The sequence below is a fragment of the Centrocercus urophasianus genome, unplaced genomic scaffold (assembly GCF_019232065.1).
Source record: "Centrocercus urophasianus isolate 14NV4802_14NV808 unplaced genomic scaffold, USGS_Curo_1.0 seq_39, whole genome shotgun sequence".
Classification (NCBI taxonomy): domain Eukaryota; kingdom Metazoa; phylum Chordata; class Aves; order Galliformes; family Phasianidae; genus Centrocercus; species Centrocercus urophasianus.
In genome coordinates, this window is record NW_024884966.1 from 2,492,969 (window position 1) to 2,519,305 (window position 26,337).

The 26,337-nt window shown below is 39.5% G+C and overlaps 1 protein-coding gene across 1 annotated transcript in view; it reads left to right on the plus strand.

Annotated features, from left to right (window-relative positions):
• The first annotated feature begins 877 nt into the window (after window positions 1-877).
• Window positions 878-26,337, plus strand: part of TFAP2D (transcription factor AP-2 delta) — a 31,248-nt gene continuing 5,788 nt past the window's right edge. Inside the window, exons 1-5 of the mRNA XM_042832601.1 lie at window positions 878-917; window positions 1,103-1,268; window positions 3,469-3,587; window positions 10,885-11,026; window positions 16,477-16,590. Of these exons, the coding sequence (XP_042688535.1) occupies window positions 878-917; window positions 1,103-1,268; window positions 3,469-3,587; window positions 10,885-11,026; window positions 16,477-16,590 (581 nt within the window). The remainder of the gene's footprint in view (window positions 918-1,102; window positions 1,269-3,468; window positions 3,588-10,884; window positions 11,027-16,476; window positions 16,591-26,337) is intronic.

Sequence of the window (26,337 nt, forward strand, 5' to 3'; positions counted from 1 at the left end):
ACAGAAAAAAAAAAAAAATTGAATTATAATGGTATTTTTTAAAACACTGACTTTTTTATAAAATGAATGAATGTGCACACAGTCCTGTCCTAAGAAGGTCTTTATATGCACAGGACACCTGAACTCCTTGCAGTAGTGCATTGAACTAAAAATATTTTATATCACTGTTACATGCATCTGGTTCTTTTTTCTCATCTTTCCCACACGGAAAGATGTGCATGCAGTGGTAAGATTTATTTCTTCCACAGATTTTTTTTTTAGTCAGGATGGAGAAGGCAGTTTAAAGAAGAGCATTTTGCACTTGGTGATAAAATATTTGCTAGTCCTTAAGATTTTTGCTTTGTCCTCTTGGATCAGATCCAGAAAAAGTTTTTTTTTTTTTTTTTCTTTCATTGTCTCAGAAATCAGCTTTGACTTAAAAGATCCATTTTACCCGAGGAGTGATGGATCACATTTTTCACTGACAGATTTGGTGATCATTCAGCAGTTTTAGACCCAGTCCAAGTAATTGCCGCTTTCAAAAGGTAAACTGCTCCAGAACTAATCTGAGATAAAGTGATGGAGCTCAATAGATTTCAATCATTAACAATATTTGAGGATTTGGCCTGACTTCAGGACTATGTGAGAGTTAAAAGGCATAGAAAGCTGTTCTGTCTTCAAATTGCTGCAAGCTTACAGTGTCTTTGCACCCCTGTGGTCCTAAACACCTCTATAAGAGTCAAAACAATTGTTTCTCACTGGAACCAATGTTCAAATTTTTTAACCATTTGCATTTTTTTAATCATGAGTGACACCCAAATCTTGTTCAATCATATGTTTTTACCATACCAGACATACATACCAGTCTTTCAATGACATTGTGTAATTTTTGTCGAGCATGAAATCTGATGGAGTAGCCATAATGACCTACTTTGTATGTAAAACTTAAAGAGATCCAATAGTTTGCTTTTTCTGCGCTGAAATAGGTAATCATTCATCTTTCCCAAAGCAAATGATGCAATATTGAAAGCAACAGCACACTATGCCATTGATTCGCAGATGGAATCTGTCAAAACAGGGAATTTGAAGATTTCCTCACTCTAACAGTTCATTTGCACTACAGGTGGTACCTGCGTTGTTAACCCCACCGACCTGTTCTGCTCTGTACCTGGTCGCTTGTCGCTACTCAGCTCCACTTCAAAGTACAAAGTGACCATTGCAGAGGTGAAGAGACGCCTTTCACCGCCAGAATGCCTCAACGCTTCCCTCTTAGGAGGTATTTTGAGAAGGTAAGGTGAAGGCAAGAATAACAATTACTAGGCACTGCAGTCATTTCTGTGATTTCGTTTTCCTCAAATACATGTTGTTCTCTCAACTTGCTTGGGTAGGTGGTCACAGTTTGGGAAAGCAGAAGGAGACTAGGAAGGAAGACAATTTCTGGGGAAAATTTCAGTGAAAATAAGGAAAAATTCAGATTGCTTTTGTTTTATTTACAGAAAGCTTACATTTCCATTTTATTTTACTCTCTTAGTTCAGTTACCCATCAGAGACAGACAGGCATTTTTTGCTTTATTACAAAATGGAAAAAAAAAGTTGTGTACGCAGAAAATCTCACCCGCATTGTAAATCTGACTTCTTTGAGAAGCTATTTCAAAGTAAATTGTTTTACCAAGTATAAAACAGCAATCACTACATACAAAAAAATCCCTAAGTCGTGGAGATTTAGGGATGCATCATTCTTACATTCACTTTCTCTCGCCTTGTGAGCATGGAAAGGCTAAATTTAGCAGAAGATGCAGTTTTCGTTTTCTTCTCATTGTAAGATGCTGAAGGAGAAGCAAGTAATTAGGTGCAGTTTTGCCTCTGACCATGCACTGACCAGAGTAGATGCTTGCATAGAGTAGCAACAAAAAGGAAGAAAGAGACAGACTGCCTCACATTACAAGTGGAAAACAAGGAGACAACTGTATTTCAGCCAGGCATATGAGAGTTGCAATGTCCCTGAGGCGTCAACTTAGATGGCATAAGCTACTTAAATGCTCTTTGATCAAAACTAGCTGGAAAGTTATTGGCTATTTCACTGCTGTCACTGAAGGCCACACTGATCCTTGTACTCATACTGAAAGTCATTTTATCCAACCTGCTATATTCTAAAATACATAGCAGTCTAATAGCTGTCTCAAGCCATCTTGCAGACTAAGGACCAAAATCGACATCAACAAAAATTTTCCTCTGCTATTTACTTCACCCTGAAGTTGCCATCAGCTAAGAATCACAGAAATATCCACTTTAAATACTCACACCATTGACTTCATCAGTAGTATTGCAAGCTGTTGAGAATGCAAGGGCACAAGGCTGAGCACGGTGACTGTTCTCTCTTTTGTTAAAATGCTAGAATGACCCCCATTAGTTTTTGACCCAGACCAATTATCACTCTTCCAAATTACTCTGGGGTGTGATTGTCAATTTAGTCAGGGGCTGATTTTCCTAATATCCACCTTCCCTGGTGCAACTTGAGTATATTCCCCCTAATTCTATCTTAACAGATTGGATTATTCTAAGCTAGGGTCACAGTCTCATTCTGTGATAATTAAACTTTTGTGGGTAAAAGTGAAGGCATAAGTGTAGTGCTGATTATATTATCTGATGACCAGATCATTCATTTGGAATAGGAAAGATCAAAGTTCCAGTCACTTCATTATTCAATATATTAGCACTTTAACATTAGTTGTGCACTTCCAGCTGGCTGCTAAAAGGCAGAGGTTCAATTTTCCTCAGGCCTGAACAAGAAATTGAACCTAAGTCTGATGCATAAGTGGATGAGCTTGAAATGCTTCTCAGGCACTGCAGAAAAACAGGTATGGGATGCACCAGCAACCATTCTATGACAACAAAGTGATGTAAGCATCTGGGATAGGGGTACAGTTAGCCAAAAATGACTGGGATTTTAGCCTTAACATTTTCTATTGTCTCATCCCTATTCTTAGTAAGTGCTGGCCTTCATAGACTACATTCTTTAGCACTCAGATCTCTATATCAGTCACAGGGATAGCTAAAGCTGGGTTCCACATTGACTTCTGTATTTGAGTAGATGTCTGGCTTTTTTTTTTAGCCAGGTAGAAGAAATTGGCAAAGATTCCTGATCCCAGACTTCTGTGGCTATGTCAGGTATAACCAACAATGCTGTCAGTATTTGTATTCAGTCTTTGCAATCCCAGGTACAGTGTCCAAATCAGGGCCGTGGGTCCCACTATGTTGAAAGCTGTCTGAAGATCTGATGCCCCTGTGACAGGCATTAAAATACTTAACTTTTAAAATATAAACCTGAAAAACTCACACAGTGTGAGTACACAGTGAACAACACAACTCTGACAGATTTCCCATCAATGTAATCAGAGCTAGCATTACTCCACACATTTGCCAAGAAGGTGCATACCATTTGTAGATGAAGAAAGAACACAGTAAATATGAGTTTCTCTCTCCTGACAGAGCAAAATCTAAGAACGGAGGACGTTGCCTGAGAGAAAAATTAGACAGACTGGGACTGAATTTACCTGCAGGAAGAAGAAAAGCAGCAAATGTCACACTCCTGACTTCCTTGGTAGAAGGTAGATTTTATAATTCTGCGATATAGTATAAATGTAATTTGAATGTCTTGTATTAAAACATGTTTCATCCACTATGTCAAATATCATAATCTGTATTCTGTACAAAGAGGAGAACTGACTTGCCCAAAGCCACAGACAGAACCAGAGGCAACATGGAAGTTTGCTCTGAGATGTCTTGGCTCCCAGCAATTTGTTTGGTCATGAAGTTTCCTCAGCATTGATCTGCGCTTTTTGTACTGGGATCTGACTTACTAATCGATGATCCAAGTGCTCATGTGAGAGAGATGAATGTCTTATACCAGCTCTGCAAGTAGGTTTGTTTATCCTTCTTGTGAATTTCCTGGAGCTGATTCAAAGACGTGATATTTTTACTCCCATAAGAAGCATATTATTCAGACAACCCTTTTCCTCCCATACACAAATGAACAAATTCTTTTTTTTTTTCTCTTTTTCTTTTCTTTTTTTTCCCCAGATAAATTATAGACAGACCCAGGAGATATTTTCTTGGCTTTTATTTGTTGTTTAAATACCATTCACCAAATACTGACGGGGTCTTCGAACATTCAGCTGGGAGAGGCAGGTTCAAACCCCTCAGGCAAAGGGAGGAAACTCTCCCCGAATCTCTTCTATTCCGGGTGAATCCACTAAATACTCAGTTTGTTGTCTGGCTGCAAGGAGCAGCTCTGGGAATTTCAGATCCCTCTTCCTTGATGTGGAGAGCACTCAGCTCATCCTAAAGGTCATCACCTTCCAGGATTATAACCTGAAAAGTCCATACAGATCTAGGCAAGTAGAATGAGGTCTCAGCATGTATTACCACAGAATCACAGAACTACTGAGAGGCTGAGACTGTAAGGGACCTCTGGTGATCTTCTAATTCAACCCTTTTGCTCAAAGCAGTGTCAAACTGGGAAGGTTGCTTAGGACCTTGTCTAGTCAAGATTTTGAATATCTGCAAGAATGGAGACTCCACAAGACAGAAAAAAATACTGAATCCACATCCAGGGAGATTTTTTTCAGAATCTAAGAGAAGATCTGAGATCTCCATGGGCCACTGAGCACATAAAAAAACAGCAAGGCTGTTCAGAAATATAGATATGTTGATATTACACTTTTCTGTAATAAAGACGTAATTAAGCTGCAGTCTTATGAAAGATACCAGTACAGGAGAGTAAGAGCTGAGTCCTCAGTGACTCTTGGGTCTTAGCAGGGAAGAATAAAAAGAGTTATGTAGCCAGTTACTCACTCATTAGAAGAAGTGGAGAGGGAGGAAATCTTTCAATTGCTGGCCAGCAATTGATGGTAATGTATTTTTACTGTAAATCACAGTTAGATCCCTTTTTTCCCAGGGATAAAAATAAGTTTTCTTCCCTGCCTTTTGCTCATAGCCAATTTCAAACCTATTCTTGATTCTGAGCTATTGCTTCTGTTCTTGTACTGTTCTACTGTGAGATTCTGAGTCCTAAAGATTTATACTGAGGAGACAGATTTCACTTTGACACTGTCCATCTTGCTTCAATATGCTAAGCATCAATGCTATCAAGTGGAATTTTTGGGAAAGATACTGCCATGTATGTTCATGTTCTAACAGAAATCAATTTGAAGCTCATTTTCTGTGCAAATAACCTTTGGTCAAAATCTGCAGTATGGTCGAATTCTATGTGGGATAAGATATCCTCCCTCTGTCAATGCAGATGTCACTTCCAAGATGCTATAATTTGGGGCTGGATGAGGCAGAAATGGAAACGCATAAGCTCACTACAGTTTTTAGAGGTCATGAAATAAACAGCATTGGCTTTCAGTGTGTGATGTTAATGCAGAAATTGACATCATAATTTTTCAGCCTTATTGATTCCCCAGATACCTGGTGGACAGTGTGGATTTCTCATATAGATTCAGGACTGTCGTTCTTGATTAGGGTAGATGGTTTTAAGATTCTTTAACTAAAACTGATTAGGTTTTCATAGTCTTCACTGTATTGCTGGCATTGATATCCCACAGGGTAAGAATGTGCTTGACCTCCTGAGTACCAAGTAGAGCTAAAAAGAGGCAAAGCTAGCTGTATGGTTACTGCATATATTGTCCAAAGATATCTCAAAAGCCTCTGACAAAACTAAGACTCCTCTTTGTCTAAAATAAAATAAAATCACTGTAATCTGGGGAAATCTAAGTTCACCAGAGATTTCTAGGCTGTGGGGGCCATCTGAAGATCCAGGTTTTATGAAAACTATTCTGTTTTTCATTTTGTTTTTAAATTTTCCTTTCTACAAATCTGCTTCTCTTTTGGTTCAGAGTGGCTGATGGCTATTTGGTGTTGCTGCTGCATTGATCAGGTTGCACCTTTATTGTCCTTGGCAAGAAATTCTGGGCTCAAAGTATAAACAGCTTGACAAACCAGATCTGTTCTCTATGTTGTCATCCAAATAGATCAGCACAATGTGTGGAAAGGAAGACTGGGAGACAGAACATAGCATTGCAGCAGTGGAATTGGGCAAAGCTTTGTGCAACCTGTATGTCGGGAATGCCCTCTAGTGCCTAAGTTAGATGAAGGGAAAGGCCATTTTTCCAACCAGCTCTTAAACTAACAGACAAATAAACATGTTAAAAATCCTACACTTCAGCCAGTGCAATAAAGGCTTCTCCATTAAGCATAAACGTTGCTTAGGCTAAGCGTTACTGCTAGCTCAAGGGAGTCAAAAGTATCCCCAGTGAGAATAAGGAAGGATGTGAGAAGATGGGAGATATCCCCATCCGCTTGGACAGGTCGTTCATAAGGCAGAGACAGCATAAATGTGGCTGCAGATGCAGATAAAGAAATACATGAATGGATTTTAAAACAACAGAATTTCATACAAATGTCATAAAAAAGTATTTATGACAAAATCTGGAATTCTTTTTACGACAAGTCTAATTGAAACACTACATTCACTCAATACAGAATTGACTACGTTTATCATCTGGGGACCAAAACTCTTGAGAAAAATAGGTCACTGTTTACTTTTTTCACCCTACTAGCAACTGCCACACTTCTCCTCCATCAGCCTTTGTTTTAATATCCTTCCACTTGTAATTCCTCCCTTCTCATCCTCCAAACTGAAAAAAAATCTGTTCACTCCACCTTCTGCTTGTCCCTCCTCCCCCTTGGGTAGCATCTCTGCTATCTGGAGGAGCTGAAGCTGAAGAGAGAACAGGAGGTTCAGATGCCAAATGTCCCTCTCCTGGGACACTTCTTCTTGCCTTCACTCTGCATTGGAGCATCTCTCAGTCTTGCCAGACCCAGGAGAGGCTCCCGCTGCTCCTTGCACCTGCCTGCAGAAGCCTGTCAAGGTACGCAGGCTGGTCCCTCTGCTGAGGCTTTCCAGAGCTGTCTCTGCCAATTAATCTTTGGTAACTGTCCTTTTCCATCATGCAAAGCTCTCTGGTCAATTGTCAAATTACAAAATTATATGTACAAAGCTGTGGGCTGGATTTAAGTAGAAAAAGCCACTGATCCTCAGCACCCATTCTTTGTCTCTGTGGAAGGAAAGTGATTGAGATATTGCACAGAGAAATATGATTTTAGGTTGAAACAAAGCAATTTGTTGTAACTGCCAGGAATTCTAGGGGTTTCTACCTCCTTCCTGACATAAGTAATAGCAAAGCAGAGTAAAGCAAAGCATAGGATCATAGAATCGTAGAATCAGAGAATCAGAGAACCAGAGAACCAGAGAATCAGAGAATCAGAGAATCATAGAATGGCCTGGGTTGAAAAGGACGACAATGCTCATCAACCCCCTGATATGTGCAGGATCGCCAACGAGCAGACCAGGCTGCCCAGAGCCACATCCAGCCTGGCCTTGAAAGCCTCCAGGGATGCTTCCAAACCTAAGGTGAAGGCAGAGAAATTGCTTCGTTCACATTTCCAGCATTTCCACTTTCTCCCCTATAGTGAATGTTTATCAAAATTTTGATGTAGAAATGGAAAGAATGCATTCCACGACATTTTGGGCAAACCACTTTCCACAGACTTATTTTTTTTACTGCGGATTAATGCAAGAGACTTCCATTCACTGAGATTGAACATGCACATTTATGAACAGAAGTACATCACAACCCACTTCTAACCCACTTCTAAATACCCTGTTATTTAGTTCAAGTTCAAAAATGACATATTGCCTCGACTGTGAAGTATGATAAATCATGTTCAGTACATTGTTTCCATGTCTGGATTTGTAGTTTTATCTGGAATTTTACGTTGTAATTTAGAATGCTGATTCCATACGTCGCATGGAAGTATGTGCTTATATGTGAAGTTAAATAGTGTTATAATTTACATTCATAATCTACATCAGTTTTCCCTTTCCACTAAGAAAAATAACATTTAAAAATCTTTAAACTATTTGCGGACTTATTTTGTTCACACAATCACTTCTGCAGCCAAATTTTTTTTCCTACCTATGTGCATCGCTGATGCGTAAATCCTTTACAGTTCCTTTTTGCTCTTGACTGTTTCTCTTTACATGCTACAGCAGCCAAGTTACAGTCACAATCTCAGCTACCGACACAAAGGGCAAGTCCTATAATTTTATATAATTTTCTAATATTATCTAATCACTTATGTATTTTCAACTCTAGTAAATTACATACACCATCTCTGGAAGAATTTGTCTTAATGGCAGGTCATGTTTTCTTTTCCTTCTTTTTTGACGTTATGTGAAAACATTCAAATTTCAGTTGGTTTACTGCTGAACATGTTAAATAAATGCTGACATTTTATCACATAAAATTTGGTTTTCTTGAAGAAAGCAAGTTTTTCTTTCCAATGGCTTTGCTGACTACATTCTATGTGTCATTAGTTGAGTCTAACTTGTATCAAAATAGAGCTGTCTGGAGAATGGCAATTCCACCTGATGACAGCTTCAAAGGGTTTGATTTTTGTCTTCTTTCTACGCTGACATGAAAACAAACCTGTCAAGTGTTTTAATGGAGTTTTGCTGAAAAGCAAAATCCGATTTTGCACTTAATTGTGCTTCTGCTGTTGATTTAGTCCTTAAGCATTTATTTAAGGGACAGAACGGAGTAATAAAACAGAAATTTTGATGCCCTTCAATAAAAGTTTAGAAGTTACGGCTGAAATTTTTACCCTTTCTCACTTATGGTGAACTGAAGGATGGATGTCTTAGAAACAAGTCAGGTTGTATTATACGCCACTTCATTCTGACTCACTGTTAAAATCCATCTTATTTTCACTGAAAATTGTTTGGCTTCAGAAAAGTTTCCAGAATATGTAAGCCAAGTAGAAACAATTTGTCTTTCCAACCCAGAGTTGGTTGCTAACTTCTTATTCTTCTCAGAGATACTGAAAATCTATGAGTTATTTTCAACTTTTGCATATAAAATCATTTACATCTGAGAAGGTAGTTGTTGACTGGTGTCAGCAAACAAGTTGCCTGGAAGTATTACATGTATCGGTATCCGAGTCCAATTAAGTCAAATATACACATAATCAAGTATTTCCTTATGAAAACAATATTTTTTTTTTTTTTTGTAAAGCTCCTATAAAATCTCCAATGATAGAATGGAACATCATAAACCTTAAAATAGGTGGAGAATAGTGATCAATGCCTGTGGTCCATTACACCTTGTGCTGCCTGCAACACAAAACCACTTCTCCCATCAAATTTTCCATCTTCCTTGACTTTGTGTGGTCAGTACAGAGCAAACTTAGTTTTGCTGAGGAGAGGACTTGTTTCCCCTCATCATCTCTATTGGAATATCTTCTCATTGTCCCATTGTAGTCAGTGGGGAGAAATCAGTATTTTGTGGTGATTAACAAATGAACTAAAATAAGTTAATAATACTGAATTAAATTGCTTAGAAAAGTTGTGGAATCTCCATGGTTGGAAATATTCAAGCCTAGGCAGGAAAAGGCCCTGAATAACCTTATCTAAAGCCTTGCTTTCAAAAACAGGAGATCTCCATAACTGCCATCTAACCTTGTCTTTTCAATAAATTAAATGATTCATTTGCCTTCTACTTTGATGCAGGGTATGTTCTTCAAGTGCTAGTTTCTACCTATTGACTGTAGAGTTTTAGCTAAGACACCAATATTCTCTTTTAGTTTCATTAATCTCACTGCAAGGATTCTCAAAAGAAGTTGTGGCAGGTCTTGCCTCCCTCCTAATTGTCCATCTGAGGCATCAGCATGATCTCCTAAGGGCCAGGGTCCAATGTCACCGTTCATGATGGCACTCAAGTACACACCCCAGAAAACAAATGGATCAGAAAAAGCCCTAACCCCAAAGTTATTCTGGAGCACAACCCTGTTAGTCATTTATACAGATGTGCTTCAGCACACCCTTCTGGTAGCTGACCTGTTTCTGCCTTCTACTTCGAGACAAGAGCAAACATGATCTCAAAGTACCTATTTCCCACCAGGAAAAGACTAACTTAGGCACAGATGTTCACACGTCAGTCAGCTGTGTTTGATCAGCTAAATCTCATGCCAGGGTTGTCAGAGGCCCAGCATGCAGATCACGGAGCATTTGGTAAATCATAAAATCTATTTTTGGGTTCTCTGACTTAGTAGAGTGGGACAGATGCTTCCAGAGGCATTTGGCATCCAGCTTGGAGTTGAAAGTCCAGGTTTTATAGCTGATGCAGGGAGATATTCAGTGCCTACTTTGTCACAGACTTCTCATAAAGCCTAGTCAAGGTGTTTTACACCTACCAACAAAATATCAGTTGTGATCTTCATTGTCTTCCCTTTTTATTTTGTCTGGTCTATTTTCTGGAAACGGGATTATTATTTCTGTTGTACTCCATTGTGGGGCATAGGCACTGTGCTTGCTGATTTAACTCCAAGAAAATATGCTGAAATGGATACTATTTCCACAGATCTACCTTGAGGTAGAAGGCTATTCTTTGTTCAGAAGTAGAAAAGTGAAGTGTCGGGGTTGAATCCTGGCTCTTCCAAAAGTTTTATTCTCACTCCTCGCCAATTTTCACACCTTAAATATTGATGAGATGAGTTTACAAAACTTTCACAGCTACCCAGTGTTCTATTGACAAGGGAGGTAGTCAAACCCAAGAGTCTTGACTAGTATTTTCTCGTAACAGGAGCATCCTTCCTACCTTCTGCCTGTCACCATCTGATGATAAAGCACAAACAGTTGGAATGGACAGAAATCAGTAACAGAGATTGGAAACGGGTGTCTCTAAAAGTGTCTTGTTATTTTATTAATTTATAATAATGGTAGAAATTGTATAAGGAAACTAAAATCCTAAAAACGGACTGACCTGTTTTGTTTACCCACAGGGGAAGCATTACATTTGGCCAGAGATTTCGGCTACACCTGTGAAACAGAATTCCCTGCCAAGGCAGTAGGAGAGCACATTGCCAGACAGCACATGGAACAGAAAGAGCAGACAGCAAGGAAAAAGATGATCCTAGCAACAAAGTAAGAAGGGGGAATAATATCAATTAAATCTGTCTGTTGTTTTTCCATTTTGAATCTGGGGGCTGGAAGAGGGAGGAGTGGGAATAAAGATCTGAGATTGTGGTGACTGCCATCACAACTGCTCAGTGCCAGAAAAGGAGAGCAAGCTTCAGCAGAGGTGCTGTAAAATGCTTGTTTACCATGAGAAGGTTTTAGTGGTGGCATTCTCCTTGCCTGCAGTTAGGGAAATGTACATCTTCCCATACTAAAATGATGTGATTTGGGAACACAGAGAGAATGCTATCACATGGTAAGAGCTTGGCTTTGCCTCCTGCTTGTACAACAGCAAAAACAAGGATGTGTGAGCAGGAGATCTAAGCTTCTGCTGAACTACTACTTTCTCTTAGATAACTAACGTTAGTCTGATGAGGGAGTGTTTGCAGAGGGGCAGATCCTCTTTGGTTGTAAGATTTCCCTGAAGTCAAAGGCACTGGAACAATGTATACCAGCAGGGGAGCTTTGCTAAAACCATTAAAGACACTCAGAAACACCAGGCTTTACTCAAAACAAGCCACTCACCTCCCTGGAGCAGCAACATCATGTTAGGATAACATTTTATCTGGGTTAATTAGCCTTGAGGAAGGAGGAATTAGGCTTTGTGAGCCACAGGAAATTGGAATAAATAGTCTGCATGGCATAAGTTAGACCTACACTAGGTGTGTGATATACTTGCATGGGGTGGCCTTGAGTATAGTCATACTCCTCCTGAGCTTGCTGCAGTATTACACAGGGATACAGTAGGGGAGCTGAGTCCAGAAGCCAAGATACTGTAAATCTCTTTCCCACAGGAAAGATAGGAATGATTCAGGCTGAGATATATCCAACACAGAGGAATTGCCCTGCATTAGGGGTGAGAGATGACCAGTCACAGGATTGTCCCTCTCATCTTAATGTCCCTATGTGTGGTCTGTCTGTGGGGAACAGAACGTATGGCTTTTGTGACTCTTGTGTCCAGAGATCTTCATCCTGAAGGTGACACAGACGTGACATGCATTGAAACCTCCCAGGCTTTTGAATGCCACAACTGCAGATTATGATCCTCAAAGTAGAGTACCATGTGATACGGGGAAATTTACCAGGTGTGAAGTTGAGGACACCTCTTAAATCATGTTCCTAAGTTGGTTAAAAGGAATAATAAAAGAGAAATATAATCTTACTCTTACTTACATACATTTTTTAGCGCCCAGGGGCTTTCAGAGACACGAAAACAGCTAGAGAAAAGTAGTTCCTCTCTGCAAGCTGTGTCTCTCCATTGATACATAGCCCATCAACAATCTGCACCCTGTAACTTTGTAAGGACTGGACATACCACTCTTCACCATACAAACAAGAGTTAAGAATGTAAATTGCCCTAGCTCAAGGGTTTGCCCAACGTATAAAACATCGTTCAACTTTTTCTCTCTTTTCTGGCTCTAGAGAGATATACATTTTGCTGCAGATTGCAATAATCAGATGACTGTCATGTCCTTCCTCCACTGAGGGACAATACTCTGATTACTCTTTCTCATCACTCCTTGTCTACTCTCCCATCCTCCTTTACTCTTGAGACAGGGAGTCATGGACATCCGTTATTCCAAAACTCTATGAACTTTATGCTTGTAGGCTTATTCTGCACTAGTAAAGAAAAAAAGGTCTTTTTTTTTTTTTTTTTTTTTTTTTTTTTTTTTTTTTTTTTTTTTTTCTCTCTCTTTTAATCAGTACGAGCAAACTGATCAGTGCTCTGTCGGCAATCGAAGGCCAGGACAGAACCTGCTGTAGTCAGAGCACTTGCTAATAGGGACCGATGGGTCAATGTGTGAGCTACTACTGCCCTCTCCTGTCTGGATGGGGAACAGAGCTGCACAGACCAGCCCCCGATAGTGCAGGACACACAGTTCCATGACTTCCTATTACTAGCTTGGCATTTCCCAGCCATACTTCCACGTATCTGATAGCAAGCAGCCTTGTTATTTGACATAAGTGTATATTATTCAACCTACGTACATAAGATCTAGGCTTATAATATCATTAAATTCATAACCACTGCCTCGTGCTTGCAAGTGAAGGTACTTGAAAATGGAGTCAATTGTTCTTCCTTTAACAAAAATGAAAATGGAATTACAAGGTGGTAAAATCATTCAAAATAAATTTTGCCTATGAAAATAAATTGAGTGCCACTTTCCGTATGTGTTGCCACTGTCTCAATTGAGACAGAGCCATAAAAGCATTCCTTTGGCAGAACTGGCTAGATCTTCTACATTTGGATTTTTAAGGAAAAATAAGGGGAAATAACAAAATTATTTCTGCAATTCCTGGTATATAGGTGGAATTCTGTGCTGGATTCAGACATTCAACTTTGGAGATTTGGGTTAGCTTGCCCAAGCACTGGTACCTACAATCATTTGAGATAAACTGGTAATCCAGCTTAGTAACAAGCAGCTGCTCCAAAAAGTTCATAAGCATCTTTTCATTACTGTATTGCATTTTCTATCTCTTATGGACGTCTTACATACTACATATCCATATGTGAGCATCTAAATAGAGCCCTTGATAACTGCAATGTAGAAATCCCCATTGTCTGGTAGAATCTCTATGTGTTATCAAGAGCATCTATATCTTGCAATCATGCAGCCCGTCCATCCTGAGCAGATGCATCTCTTCCATGTACAGAACTGTGATCCATGTGCTAATAAAGACTACAGATTGCTTCTTTGGACACCAATAGCCCTCCTTAACCCAGGCAGGGCACCAAACCTGAAGTAACTCAGTTCACCAACCCACTAATTTCTACCTGATCCGAGGCTATATTGATAGTAGTACAATGAATGAGATCAGGAATATCTTCTGCTATGGAACAGACCATTTTTAGTGGCCTGTTCTTCCACAGAACAGCCACTTTAATGGCTCTGTCCATCCTGCTAAACTACTTGACCTTCTAAAACTACCTCTCAAAAATGATTCTTCACATTTGCTCACCAGGATCTGCTTAGGACAGTGCTACTTGATGCAACAAGGTATTGCTATGGCCTATTCTAACAATCTGATGGTCTAGACAATGAAAACTCAGAGCCCTAGCTGACAATTATCGTGGGAAGAAGAGATGGACTCTGTAGCCAATATGCAGCACAGAACACAAGTGACAGCAAAGGCAGAATGAAGCACTCTGACTAGGAACTGAAAGGATAAGCTTGTTAGGGACAGAATCATGAGCTAGATGAGCTCTTGGTCTGACCCAGCACAGATTTTTTTTTACCTTTTTCTGATCATATACCAGACCATCCAATCTATCACAAATCATTAGTTGCCTCCCTTGCAGAAGTGTCCAGGATTCTCTACCTTGTTTATTTTTATTTTTATTTTTTTTTATTTTTTTAGCTGAGAATCTTGACACAGCTAATCTCTAATCATCTTTCTTTCTTCATGCAAAGTCACAGTCGATCATGGTACACAACTGTCATCCCTTCTCCCTGTCACTACCCAGGTAATGTTTTGTTGGTAGTGGAGGCACTGAGACTCCACGTTGAGTAAAAATCCCCTTGCAAAAGTAGGTTACTGCCTTTTAAAGGTTTTCATGTATAATAAAAAACTTTTCTTCTTTTCTTTCAATCTGCAACACTCAGTAAAGACTTTTGACATGTGAAGATGGAAGGGAACTTAATTGCACACTTGGTTCTGACACTTCTCTTTGTCAAAATATAAGAACTTGTAAGATGAACTTTTTCAACAGGTAGAAAGTAGAGGTTGGAGGAAGGAGAGAGGAACGGTGTTGACAGGGCCGACTGGGGATAGCAGATTGTTTAGAAGCCAAAATGACTGACTGTTTTCAGTTGTTGAAAGGAACTGTTTTTCCTCTAAGGATCTGATTCATTAAAACTGTATGCCACATTTACATACATTTCTGCTGAATACATCTCTTTGCCTGAAAGGCTAAGACGATGCTGTCTTTTCAAGCAGTGTCTGAGTCCATGCTGATGACAAGTGTTTAGAGAAATCAGGATTGGATGAAGTCCAGTGTCACAGTGGGAAATAGCTTTCTGCATTCCCTCTCCTCTTAGGATATAGCCGTGCTTTGTCTGTGTTCAAATCTGGTAGAACAGCGATATAATGAAGAGTAAAAACAAGTTAGCAGACTTTCCTTACTTGTAACAGGGCCAAGGAGAAACATGATAAAGAACAAAAAGCTGAGACTACCTGCTTAATTTCTGTTATGTCTCTGGCCCAAAGGACAACCATTACAAGGTCGTGATGAAGAACTTCAACTCTATGTAGGATCAGATATGCAAAGCAAATGTATGCTAGCAGAAATCATACCGCAGAGGTTCTCTTCGGTATTAAAACATGGGCTCAGACACAAAGTAAGTGATGCACACCCTGTGGCATAAGTTGAGATTTAATAATGTATTATTAAACTGTTAAACTGCTTCTTTGATCTTTGCAGTATCTTCTGTGCATGTTGTGGGAGACAATCTACACCAGCATCCATTTTCAGGAATTTGTTTTGATGCAGTCACATTCTTTAGGAGCAAAATCATATGAACCTTATCTGATAATGCCAGTGGGTCAGAGGATGTGAGAACAACCCCTAGCAACATTTAGTTTACTAGTTTAGGCATAGTAAGCACAAACCAGCTGAGTATTAAGCTAGTATCAGGCAATAGCTGAGTGTCCAGATTATCTGGAGGACACTGTGCCCCTTCTGAATTCGTGTTAAGTACCTGTATTCCTGATACACTCAGTGGGAAAGGGGCCAATCAAAGAAGTCTTGAGACAGACATTTGGACATCTCTCCTTTTTTAGCCTACTGAACTGTATCATAAACCAATTGAAAGGAAGTGACTTCTTGCCATCCAAGGTCCCGATAGCATTCTTCTGAGGGCATGGATCAGCCTCCTTTCTTCCTTCCTTTTCTCTTTTATAATGAATTAATAGCACATGCATTGAGTAATTGACAAGTTAGCCCAATAAAATAATATCACAAGTATTAAAATATTTTATTGTTAGGTCCTATATAAGGATATCCCTAGTGCTGAGGTATCTTGAGAAGGAGGTAGAGGGAAGATAGACTTACTATCCTTTTTAAAGACCTTAGACTGCTGGGAGGTCAGGCAAGACATATCCTGAGCTCCCATTGCAAGATGCTGAAACTGGGATCATAGGTCCTACCTACCAGCAGTCTTCATTAATAGTATATATTAATCCTAGCATGGTTTCAGAGATGAATTATTCCTCTTCAAGAGATTCTATATGTTGCCTGCTCTGGGAATTTGGGACAAGGAGGTGAAGGAAGATTAATTTGTCTTTAACTTCTTTAACACTACCTCTGCCAAGCATTTGTTACAAATGAGATCACCCAGTATAAAGTGGCAGTTATGGGGATCACCATTTCATAAAGTTAGCCCTACCTCATTTAAGGTTATTTGCTTTCCTTTTAGACAAATATGTAAAGAATTCCAAGACCTTCTCAGTCAAGACAGGTCACCCCTTGGATCCTCCAGACCGACTCCAATACTAGACCTTGACATCCAGAGACATTTAACACATTTCAGGTATGATTTTAAAAGAAGATCAATTACCCAAAATATGTCATTTTTGTAAATACTACGTATGAAGATATAACTGTATTTGTTTCCTTACTTAAGTCTATATGTCTACATACGGACTGCAGTATTGTCTATATTCTGTTTGTTATCTGTGCCTGCTAGAAGCTTATACTTACCCAGCAAAGTACCTCCAGCTGGTTGTATTCACCCTACTGCAAGGGTAAGTGAGTCAGTCATTTTCAATATCTACTGGCCCAATATCCTTATCTCTAGATGTGAACCAAATCACAAGCTAAATCAAGAGAGAATGAAGATGGTCCACAAGTGTGGAAATACACATTCTCAGCTGCATTGGCTATATAGATGAATTAAAATACCAATGAATAGAGGAACAATTCAGCTGCATCCTTATTAATTTTCTAAATTGTCCCAGTGCTTCGTCTATGCTTGTAAATCCATTTGAGATTATGTCACTGCGATCATCCTATTCTATATATCTTATACATACTTCAGCCTCCAAACCACACTGGCCTCAAAGCACACTGTTCGCTGGGAATGGTCTTGCTATACAGGCTCCTGAACAGCACCTTGGAATGGTCTGATAGAATGGAAGTTTGCCCAGACCTAAACTGTGCCAGAGAGTGCTATAAACATGTAGACATACATAGATCAGTTCTTGTGACAGCCTAAGAAGCTAAGAAGCTGAAGATTTGCTGTATATGAACTCCAATGGCACACTTCATTGGAATTTTATCCAAATTATGGATAGAAGCATGTAGACAGCATACGATTTGCACGATTTGTTAGCCCAGGTGTTACTGCACATTTTCATGTTTTCACTTTATGTTGTGTGCTAGATACACAAGTGATGGTAAAAGCCTTTCCATAGGGCTATGCTGAAGTAGTGAGATTATCTAAGAGATTTATCAAAGATATGTGATGAAATATCCTAGAGGTTCTTCTGCCATTGCTTGGATCACAGAGAAGAGTATATGGCAGTTTGTAAACCAAAATATTAAGCAGGTTTTTTAATACTATAAAACTCCAGGTTGATCTTGCATATTCTTTAGTGCAGTGAGATGGGATACACTTCGTTCATTGGATGGGCAGATAGCTTCTATGCCCCAGTATTCCAACATCTTTTAGTTATTAAGATTCTGATAGAACATCAGAAACCTACCAGCTAGGTGATATGGTGCCTAATTTTTAGTCCCTCAGGCTTTGAATGGCATCCAAAACATCCACTTCTTCTACCTATGTGTTTCATCAAGGCTAGAAGGCTGGGGTAATGCCTGGTCCACAAATATACACATTCATTTTTACGCTTGCATAGAGCTGTGTTTGCCCTATTCATATATGAACACACTAAGACAACCTCAATTTTATTCTTATGCAGTGATGTGCACACACAGGCACACACTGCCTACCTCTATGCATACTTTCTCTTTTATTCCAAAACACTTAAATACACTTGCATGTTAAAGAAAACATACTTATTTAGACAGAATGTTCAAAGAAGGATCTTAATGAGTTACCTAAGCTTGTGGAAAAATAGTTAATTCAAAGATTCACAGAATCACAGAATCACAGAATGGCCCGGGTTGGAAGGGACCTCAAGGATCATGAAGCTCCAACCCCCCTGTGCCATGCAGGGCCACCAACCTCCACATTTCATAGCAGCCCAGGCTGCTCAGGGCCCCATCCAACCTGGCCTTGAACACCTCCTGGGATGGACGGAGCATCACAGCCTCTCTGGGCAGCTGTTCCAGCACCTCACCACTCTGTAAAGAATTTCCCCCTGACATCAAACCTAAATCACCCTTCCCTCAACTTAAATCCATTTCCCCTTATCCTTCTGTTATCAACCCTTTCGAAGAGTCAATTCCCCTCTTGTCTGTAGGCTCCCTTTAGGCACTGAAAGGCTGCAATGAGGTCACACCACAGCCTTCTTTTCTGCAGGCCCATTACATGCACACAGAGAAAGTAGGATAGAGGATACCTAATCGCCAGGGATTCCTATGTTCAAAGAAATGGCAATAGGGGTAAAATGCTGGCAGCTTCAGCTACAACTGCTGTCAACTGGTACAGCTTCCATCCTTCTTTCTCTGCCTGACTTCAGTGGGTTGGAGTACAAGGCTTCTGTATGTGCTTCTTGGATCAGTCAGTACTTTCTTTTATACCTGCTATAGGCAATAAGCATTGGACTGTAGATGGGTATCTGGAAAAGTAGAGGTCTTGATCCTTCACAGATGCTTCCCTGGGCTTAAATAGGACTGCTGTCTCTCAAATGTGTGCCTGGGAAATGCTGAGTGCTGCCAGACCCATAGGCTGAGCTGAGACCATGTACTTTTTCCATCTATTGCACAGAACTTGAAGTCACGTCCAACTGCTGAACCAGACCTCTAACTCTACTCATTGACATGTGCGTCTCTATTTCAGCCAGGTGTATAACCTCCTGCCATTGTCCATAGGGATCTTATTTCAGCCATTGGAATCTGCAGTGCAATTCATAAACATAAACATCTACCATATGACAAATTTATCTCTAAACTCCATTGACTGATAAGTCTAGTCTAGATCTTGGGATCTGAGCCAAACGGTACACATGTATACTCGCTTATATTGTAAATACCTAAATTTAGTGTGAGCCAAAAAAAAAAACAACGATTCTCATCTCCTACTTGTGGCAGTCTTCAGAGCTTCGTTGTCTATCACTCTACCACAACTTGCCTTCTTGATTAAATATCACAGAAGGCAAATAAACCTGTCTCAGATGGCAGAGAAGATGTGAGAATTTAACTCATATGTTTTCAAGGAGAACTGATTATTTTCTGAGTCAACAGAGATTCCTCTTCAGTGATCGCTTGGTTTGTCTGTCATTCTCTGCGGGATGATCCTCAGACTGAGCCAAGCCCTGTCACAGGACGTTTGCTGTTGAGGATTAGTTGAGGATGAGAGATGAGGGAGAAACTCATGTGCAAGGAGAAGGTCCTTGTAACCTAGGAACAGCAGGCACTGCTGTCTTAGGTGTAGCACAGCCTCCTACTGGCTACAAGCATAAGGAGCTGTTTGTCATTGTACACCTGAAGGGAAAGGTTTCTTTAAAAAATGTCAGCAGTGTCAACCTAACAGCAAGCTAAGAATTCAAATCTTCAACATGCATTGGCCTCCACATCCCTGATCATAGGCCTTCATCTAAAACTAGATTTCTGAAAGAACATGTTGTCCTTATTGATTACAGTGAATTAGAAACACATATGAAGCATTTGTGTCTATAGATAGTTTTGCAACTGTATGTCAGAGAAATATTTGACACCTTCACCATATTCACTGTTGAATACTCGAATACTCTGATAATGCCTACAATAATTAGAGATTATTTGGACTGTCCTAATAAGTGACTGATTCTGACTACGCACACAAAATTAGTCTTATTTATGACCAAAATAGCCAGGAGTTGTTAGTGCTCTGCCCAAAAAAAAAAAAAAAAAAAAAAAAAAAGTATAAATCTGAATGAGGAACTACATAAAAACATTATAAATTTCATGATATGCTTTTTCAACAACGAATTTTTCATCTTCATTTCTATCTGTGTTCCAGAACTGTAGGATTAATCACAATAAATTCTCTATGTCAGTGATGTATAAATCTCTAGACTGAGATTACAATTACTTTTGGGAAAGGCAGTCTGTAGACTTAAACAAGAACCTCTGATGAAGGACTTTGAATATTTTAGCATGACTTTGTGTTTTCCAGCCATTATTCAATATGATCTGGATTTTGATCACAAGACCATCAGTAATCCCATAAAGTTTCATATAGATTTACCATCACAAGAAGAGGTTAAGAAATTCTGTCTTCAAGCACCAAAAGTTGTTCCCAACAATATGAAATGTTGAGATTTTATACATATACTTATATGCTTATGCCATATGATGCCAGAAAGAAACAGAACTTTTGTGATCAGGAAAAAAGTGAGAGAAATCACATAAATATACGTTATCAGAACAACCTTTGTTAGGCCCTTTCTAAAGGGCTATAAAATCTGATACCTATTAGAATCCAACATCTACTACTTTAGGGTAAAAGAAAGTGTTTTTTAGGAATAAATTGCCTCTGGTAAATGTGGAATCATGATCTCTACTTGCTTGCAATGTTTCTTGCTTAACATTAATAATTGACTAGGGTTCACAGGCTGGCACAGGTCAAATATGAGCAAAATCAGTTTTAAAACTTTAAGCTCACAGTTCTCTCTGATATTTTCCCACCAAGTCCCAGTTCTTCAAGATCTTTAAGCGTGTGTCTCATCTGAAGCACAGGACAGTCCCCATGAAGGGCTCAGAAATGCTGGGTTTGCTCAAACTCCAAACTCAACTTCATACACAGCTTAGAACAGGGGAAAACTTCAAAGAAGCTGCCAGTGAGCCTGAAAACTGCTGAGTTTTGCACAACTTTACCAAATACACAAAAAAACAGAGGCTCATCTACACCCCTGGTGCAGCCATGTTTGTGCAGTTGCTCTGAGATTCCTGTCTGACCTGAATGCAGAAAACTCAAGCCTGCAAGAATAATTTCTCAGTGCTGTATGACCATGAAGAAGCAATTCTGTAGAGCCTCATATTCATAACAGCAATTACTTAGCATTACCTCTGCCAGGGTCATGTCAGTTATGCTTTATTCAAGATGTCTTCCTTTCCAATGCATCTTGAAGTATCTTTCTGCAAAGATGCTGAATTGATATTAATAAATAAAAAGGTGCCAGGGTATGGGCATGTGTTGTCTGTTTGTGCTGCTTGTTAGCAAGATCCTTTGTTTTTTGTTGCCTAATCTAAGAAGCATTGTACCAAAGGATTCCTCATCACAGTGGCACATATATATTTCTAATACATACAATTATTACTAATATATATATATTATAATAGTAGACATACTATATATTATAAATATGCATACAGTCTAAAAATTCAGGAAATCATTAGCCCTTACTAGAGCTCAGCTAGGTGCCTTAGTTGCACTATAAAAAACATACTAAGGATAGAGAAGTCCAACCTTGTCAGGACTAGATCATTTTACCTCATGGGCAAAGTGTTGAGGCAGCTCAGATTTCTAACCATGTACATAAACGTGGACTCATGAAGAGGTGATGTGCTGTAGGGCTATTCATGCAATCCTTCAACTCTTCTTTGATTCCATTGTGATAAATGCAGCGGAGCAAGTGGAATAATCCTGTGGGTTGTGTCTAGCCTGAAAGCCATGACCAAAGACAAAATTAGCATTAAGCCATGGGGCAAACAAGAAAACCCAGAAAAATCCAGTTCCATACTGACACTTTTTGTCCAGACTCATGACTGTCTCTTTGTTGTCCTCTAAAGGCTGATATGTGTAAATGCATGTATGAGTCCAAACATCAGAGGGCTAAGTCAGCACAGTACTAGGAAAGAACCCAGATGTTCCTACAATAATAAAGAGAGAAACCCATTTCTCCAGCCCTTCGCTTTCAAAATGGAGTGAGCAAGAGGAAAGGGACAGGAAGATACTAGACAGAGAAAATAAATGAGCACAAAAATATTTTGGGGGAAAAAACAAAAAAAAAAATATTCAGATAAATCTCAGTTTCTTTCAAAATGCTGCCTATTACTTATAATTCAGAGCTTCTTCTTCCAAAAGCCCCACAGAATCAAATAAAACATTTGTGTACATATGCATATGTCTGTATGTGCAAGAGGGAAAAGCTGAGATTTTAATTTATCCTGGAACTAAAACTGTTTTCAAATCCCACTGATGTCAGCAAGGCAGAGATTTCATCTTTCTTTATATTTTCAAGACAGCAAGGTTATACAAATCTCTCTAGCATTGTAAATTGGTTGTCTTTGGATTCAGAACAGGTAAAAGAGCCTAGTTTCATACTCAGTGAAACTGAGAGACAGCTCTCAATTATCCAGGGTGATGGGAGGAAAAATAGAGGTTGGAATGGTTAGAGAAAGCAGAAAGATGAATGTAAATGAAATTTGTATGTAGAGCTTTGACAGCAAGTTAGATTAGAAAAGCTTGGAAATGTTGAACCAGGGCAATTGGGAACTACAGCAGAAGAAGACAAGCCTACCTGGATGCACAAGAGCTCTGAGATACACACCCAGAGATCATATGGTGCATGTTGGTTGTCACGTGAGATGGTGAAGCTTTGCATAACTCTCCAACACCCTCAATCCTGCCACTAGTTCAGCAGAGCTGAGTGCTGGCATTGCAGACCAGCAGTTAATTCTGCTGAATCTGAGTCACTGCTAACCAGCACAACCAGCTAGTACAGTGCTGGTGTTTTGATGGCACATAGGCATCTCAATGTGGGAAATAGTTGGCGTTAACTCACAAGTCACCTGTCTCTTTGACACCTCTCTCACATATATCTCATCCTGCCACCTCCAGAGCAGAGACGTAGTCCAGATTAACTGATTGCTTTCTGTTGCATAGACCCCTGCTCTGAAGAAAGGAAATGCTTCCACTGTATTTCAGGAACAGAATGTAGAAATTAAGACCCCTCCCAAATACACATACAAGCTAATCTTTTAGACAATATTGACATGGTCCTGGACCCTTAGACACAGCTGTCTATAATGCTTGATTGCTATTGTGGTTTCCTGTATGCATTTGACCTTGACCAACTCTTTCCATCCCAAACAATATCCAAGCACAAGTTAGCTTTAACCCTGTCAAAGGGATGTTCCCAGTTGGAATCAGAGAAGTTGCACCAAATTACAGGTTAAAATATTTGAATAAAGGAGATGTGGCCTCTCACAGCAGAGGAGGAGCCTAGGCACTCTTCACATCACCAGCAAGGGTATATGTGACTAGAGGCACATCCTAGCACCAGTTTAAATACTTTGGAATCATTCACTTGTCTCACAGATCTGGGGATCTAGGGTCACTTTAGCTGTGAAAGAACATTCTGTCTCACGTGCATCTGCCATTACCTCAATTCAAGAGATTTTTGTGAGCCCCACATCACATCTACCATCCTTACCATTATTCTGGATGTCCTATAGGATCTCTAATTGAATGAGAGAGCTTGAGTGGATAACCCTTAAGTTGTAGAATGTTCATGTTGCAAACAGTGGAGAACAGTTGTTATGTATTGATTGGTAGCAATGCCCAGGAAGGTGGTGGAGTCACCAACCTTGGAGGCATTCAAAGAATATTTAGGCATTGTGTTGAGGGACATGGTTTAGCAAGAACTATTGGTGATGGGTGGATGGTTGGACTGGATGATCTTGTAGGTCTTTTCCAACCTCGGTGTTTCTGTGATTCTGTGAGAAGCCAAAAAATGTGACACAAAACCTTAAAAAAGGAATATTTGCTGAGATTGTACTCAAGAGAATTGTGCACGTTTCTTGGCTTCCACAAGTACAGGCTCTCTGATCCCATTAGTCAGTCTCTTAGTCTTACATTCTCCACTTGTAAAATTAGGTTTAAACATATCTTCTTTGCCTGCTTTTGGGTCACTTGTATGTGCAAGAATTTGCAGTGGACAGAAAGCTCAGCTATCCTACTAATGTCATCCATTACATAGGGAAAGATGAATATCTACTGATTACAGAAGTGTGATCCTGTAAGGTTGCATTTCATCAAGGTGCAATATCACATCCACATCACCTGTTTTATATATAAAAGATTAAAACAGCAAAATAGTGAAGGGAAAACAACTTCCTTGCAAGTGACACTTCTTTCACTGCATAAACCTTATATAAACAGACAAAAATAATAGGCTCGGAATACTAAAGCAAAAGAATGAAAGCAATCACCATCCTCACAAATTATTCTGCATTTTGCCTAGCCATCCAGCTGATATGAAACACCTTTCCTGTGAAACTGTTTGAGACAAGAGTTTTGTCGTTTAGTTAGTCTCTGAGCCTGAAGCTGTCAGCCTCCTGTGAGTGCCTAGCATCACACTGACAAGGTGACACAGAAAGCAACAGAAAAAAAAGCAGAGGCTCAGACACTGGGAGCAGCGAGGAAGCAACGTCATTCTTTCTGAAGGGTAAATGAGAGCAGTGAAATAGGTTTTGAATCTTGAAGCATTTTTATAATTGTAGCAAAAAGCTAAGACCAAATTCTTTCTGCTGGGTTGCAATTACAGATACACATGCACAACCCTTTTGTATTTTTCACTTTTCCTTACATTTACTTTCCTATCAAGAGATAGAGCATATGCTGTCATAATTCCAGTCATCTTAACCAGGGGTAGCAGGTTACTGTTTAGATGCACAGATTGAAAGAAGCTTGGTGTGTGACTGTGTGGTGAAATAGCTCTGGTACCCTCTACAGATCCCCAATTGCCATGATTTCTCAAATCTGGCCCTCAATTCAGCTGGTTGAGGAGGACCACACCTCTTAGCACTGAGGTATTTGCAATCAAACCTCTAACCCTAACCCTAATCCTAGCCCTTACCCTATTCCTTTGTTTTTCATTTTGTTCCTTCTTTTACTTGTTTTTACATTTGCCAAACGCATTAGAGTTCATTCCTTTTGTATTTTTCCAGCATTCTCTTTCCAGGGATTCTGTCTTCAATCTTAATCATAACAATAGAATTATAGAATGATTTGGGTTGGAAGGGACCTTTAAGATCGTTGCGTCACTTTGCTTAGCAGGGATTCTGTCATCTCCTCCTGCTCTGTTCATAACCAAAATCCTTTTGAAAGGGTTGAGACTTTGTGTGTGTGTGTGTGTGTGTGTGTGTAGAGGATGAATTACTAATACAGGCAAATCATTTGATCTTTATAATTAATCTTCTCATTGTACTTCTTCACAGAGGGTGAAGCATTGGAACAGGCTGCCCAGGGAAGAGTGAAGTCTCCATCCTTGGAGGTTTAGAGATGTAGGTGTGGCACTAAGGGATTTGGTTTAGTGGCGGGATTTGGTAGGGTAGGTTGACAGTTGGGTTAGATTATCTTGAAGGTCTTTTCCAACCTAAATGATTCCAGGATTCCTTTAAGGCCATCATTTATGGAATTAAGAGATCTGATGAGAATCTGTTTTCTTTCTCTTCATTAACATATAAATGCCTTGCTTATTGAGGAAGGGACAAATGTGTATTCATCAAAGATCGAAAACTGTGGAGACTTGACATTTTTTCAATTCAACACTTCCTCCTGATTCCCAGGAAAAGAACTGATAACTCCACAATCCTAAATCACTGGGATATGATGTTGCTTTAAACACATAACTGTGTTTATAATGCTAATTATAATGCTTATACATAATGCTTAGCTCTTCAGTTTTTCTTGTCTGAGGAGATCAGACTGGCTTCTCAGCCATGTTGTCTGCTCCACTGTAGAAGTCTACACATCATAGAAAGTCGGCTGAAACCCATTTGCTTCTTTGCTTTGCTGTGAGGCAAAGATATGATCGCTAGGCGAAAGCAGAAGTTAAAGGAGCTGTTGACTGTGGGAGGGAGGTGCTTATGCTTTCTCAAGTTAACTAGTCATCTTGAATCTCTCTATGATTTCACTGGTGTATTTGGCTCCTCAAGAAGTAATGGGCAGCAAAGCCACTTTTCATCCACAAGGCAGAAGCCTGTGTATTTTTTTTTCTTTTTCTCAGTGAAAACTAGCAAGTCATGGGGTTATCCAGTGTTCTACTGGGGAGATAAGATACGCTGTGCTGGAAACATTTATTGACAAACATCCAAAAGCTTCTACAAGTGCCATGTGGACCGTAGTTCAATGTCTTAATCTTTGGTTTGTTGCTTGAAAAGATTT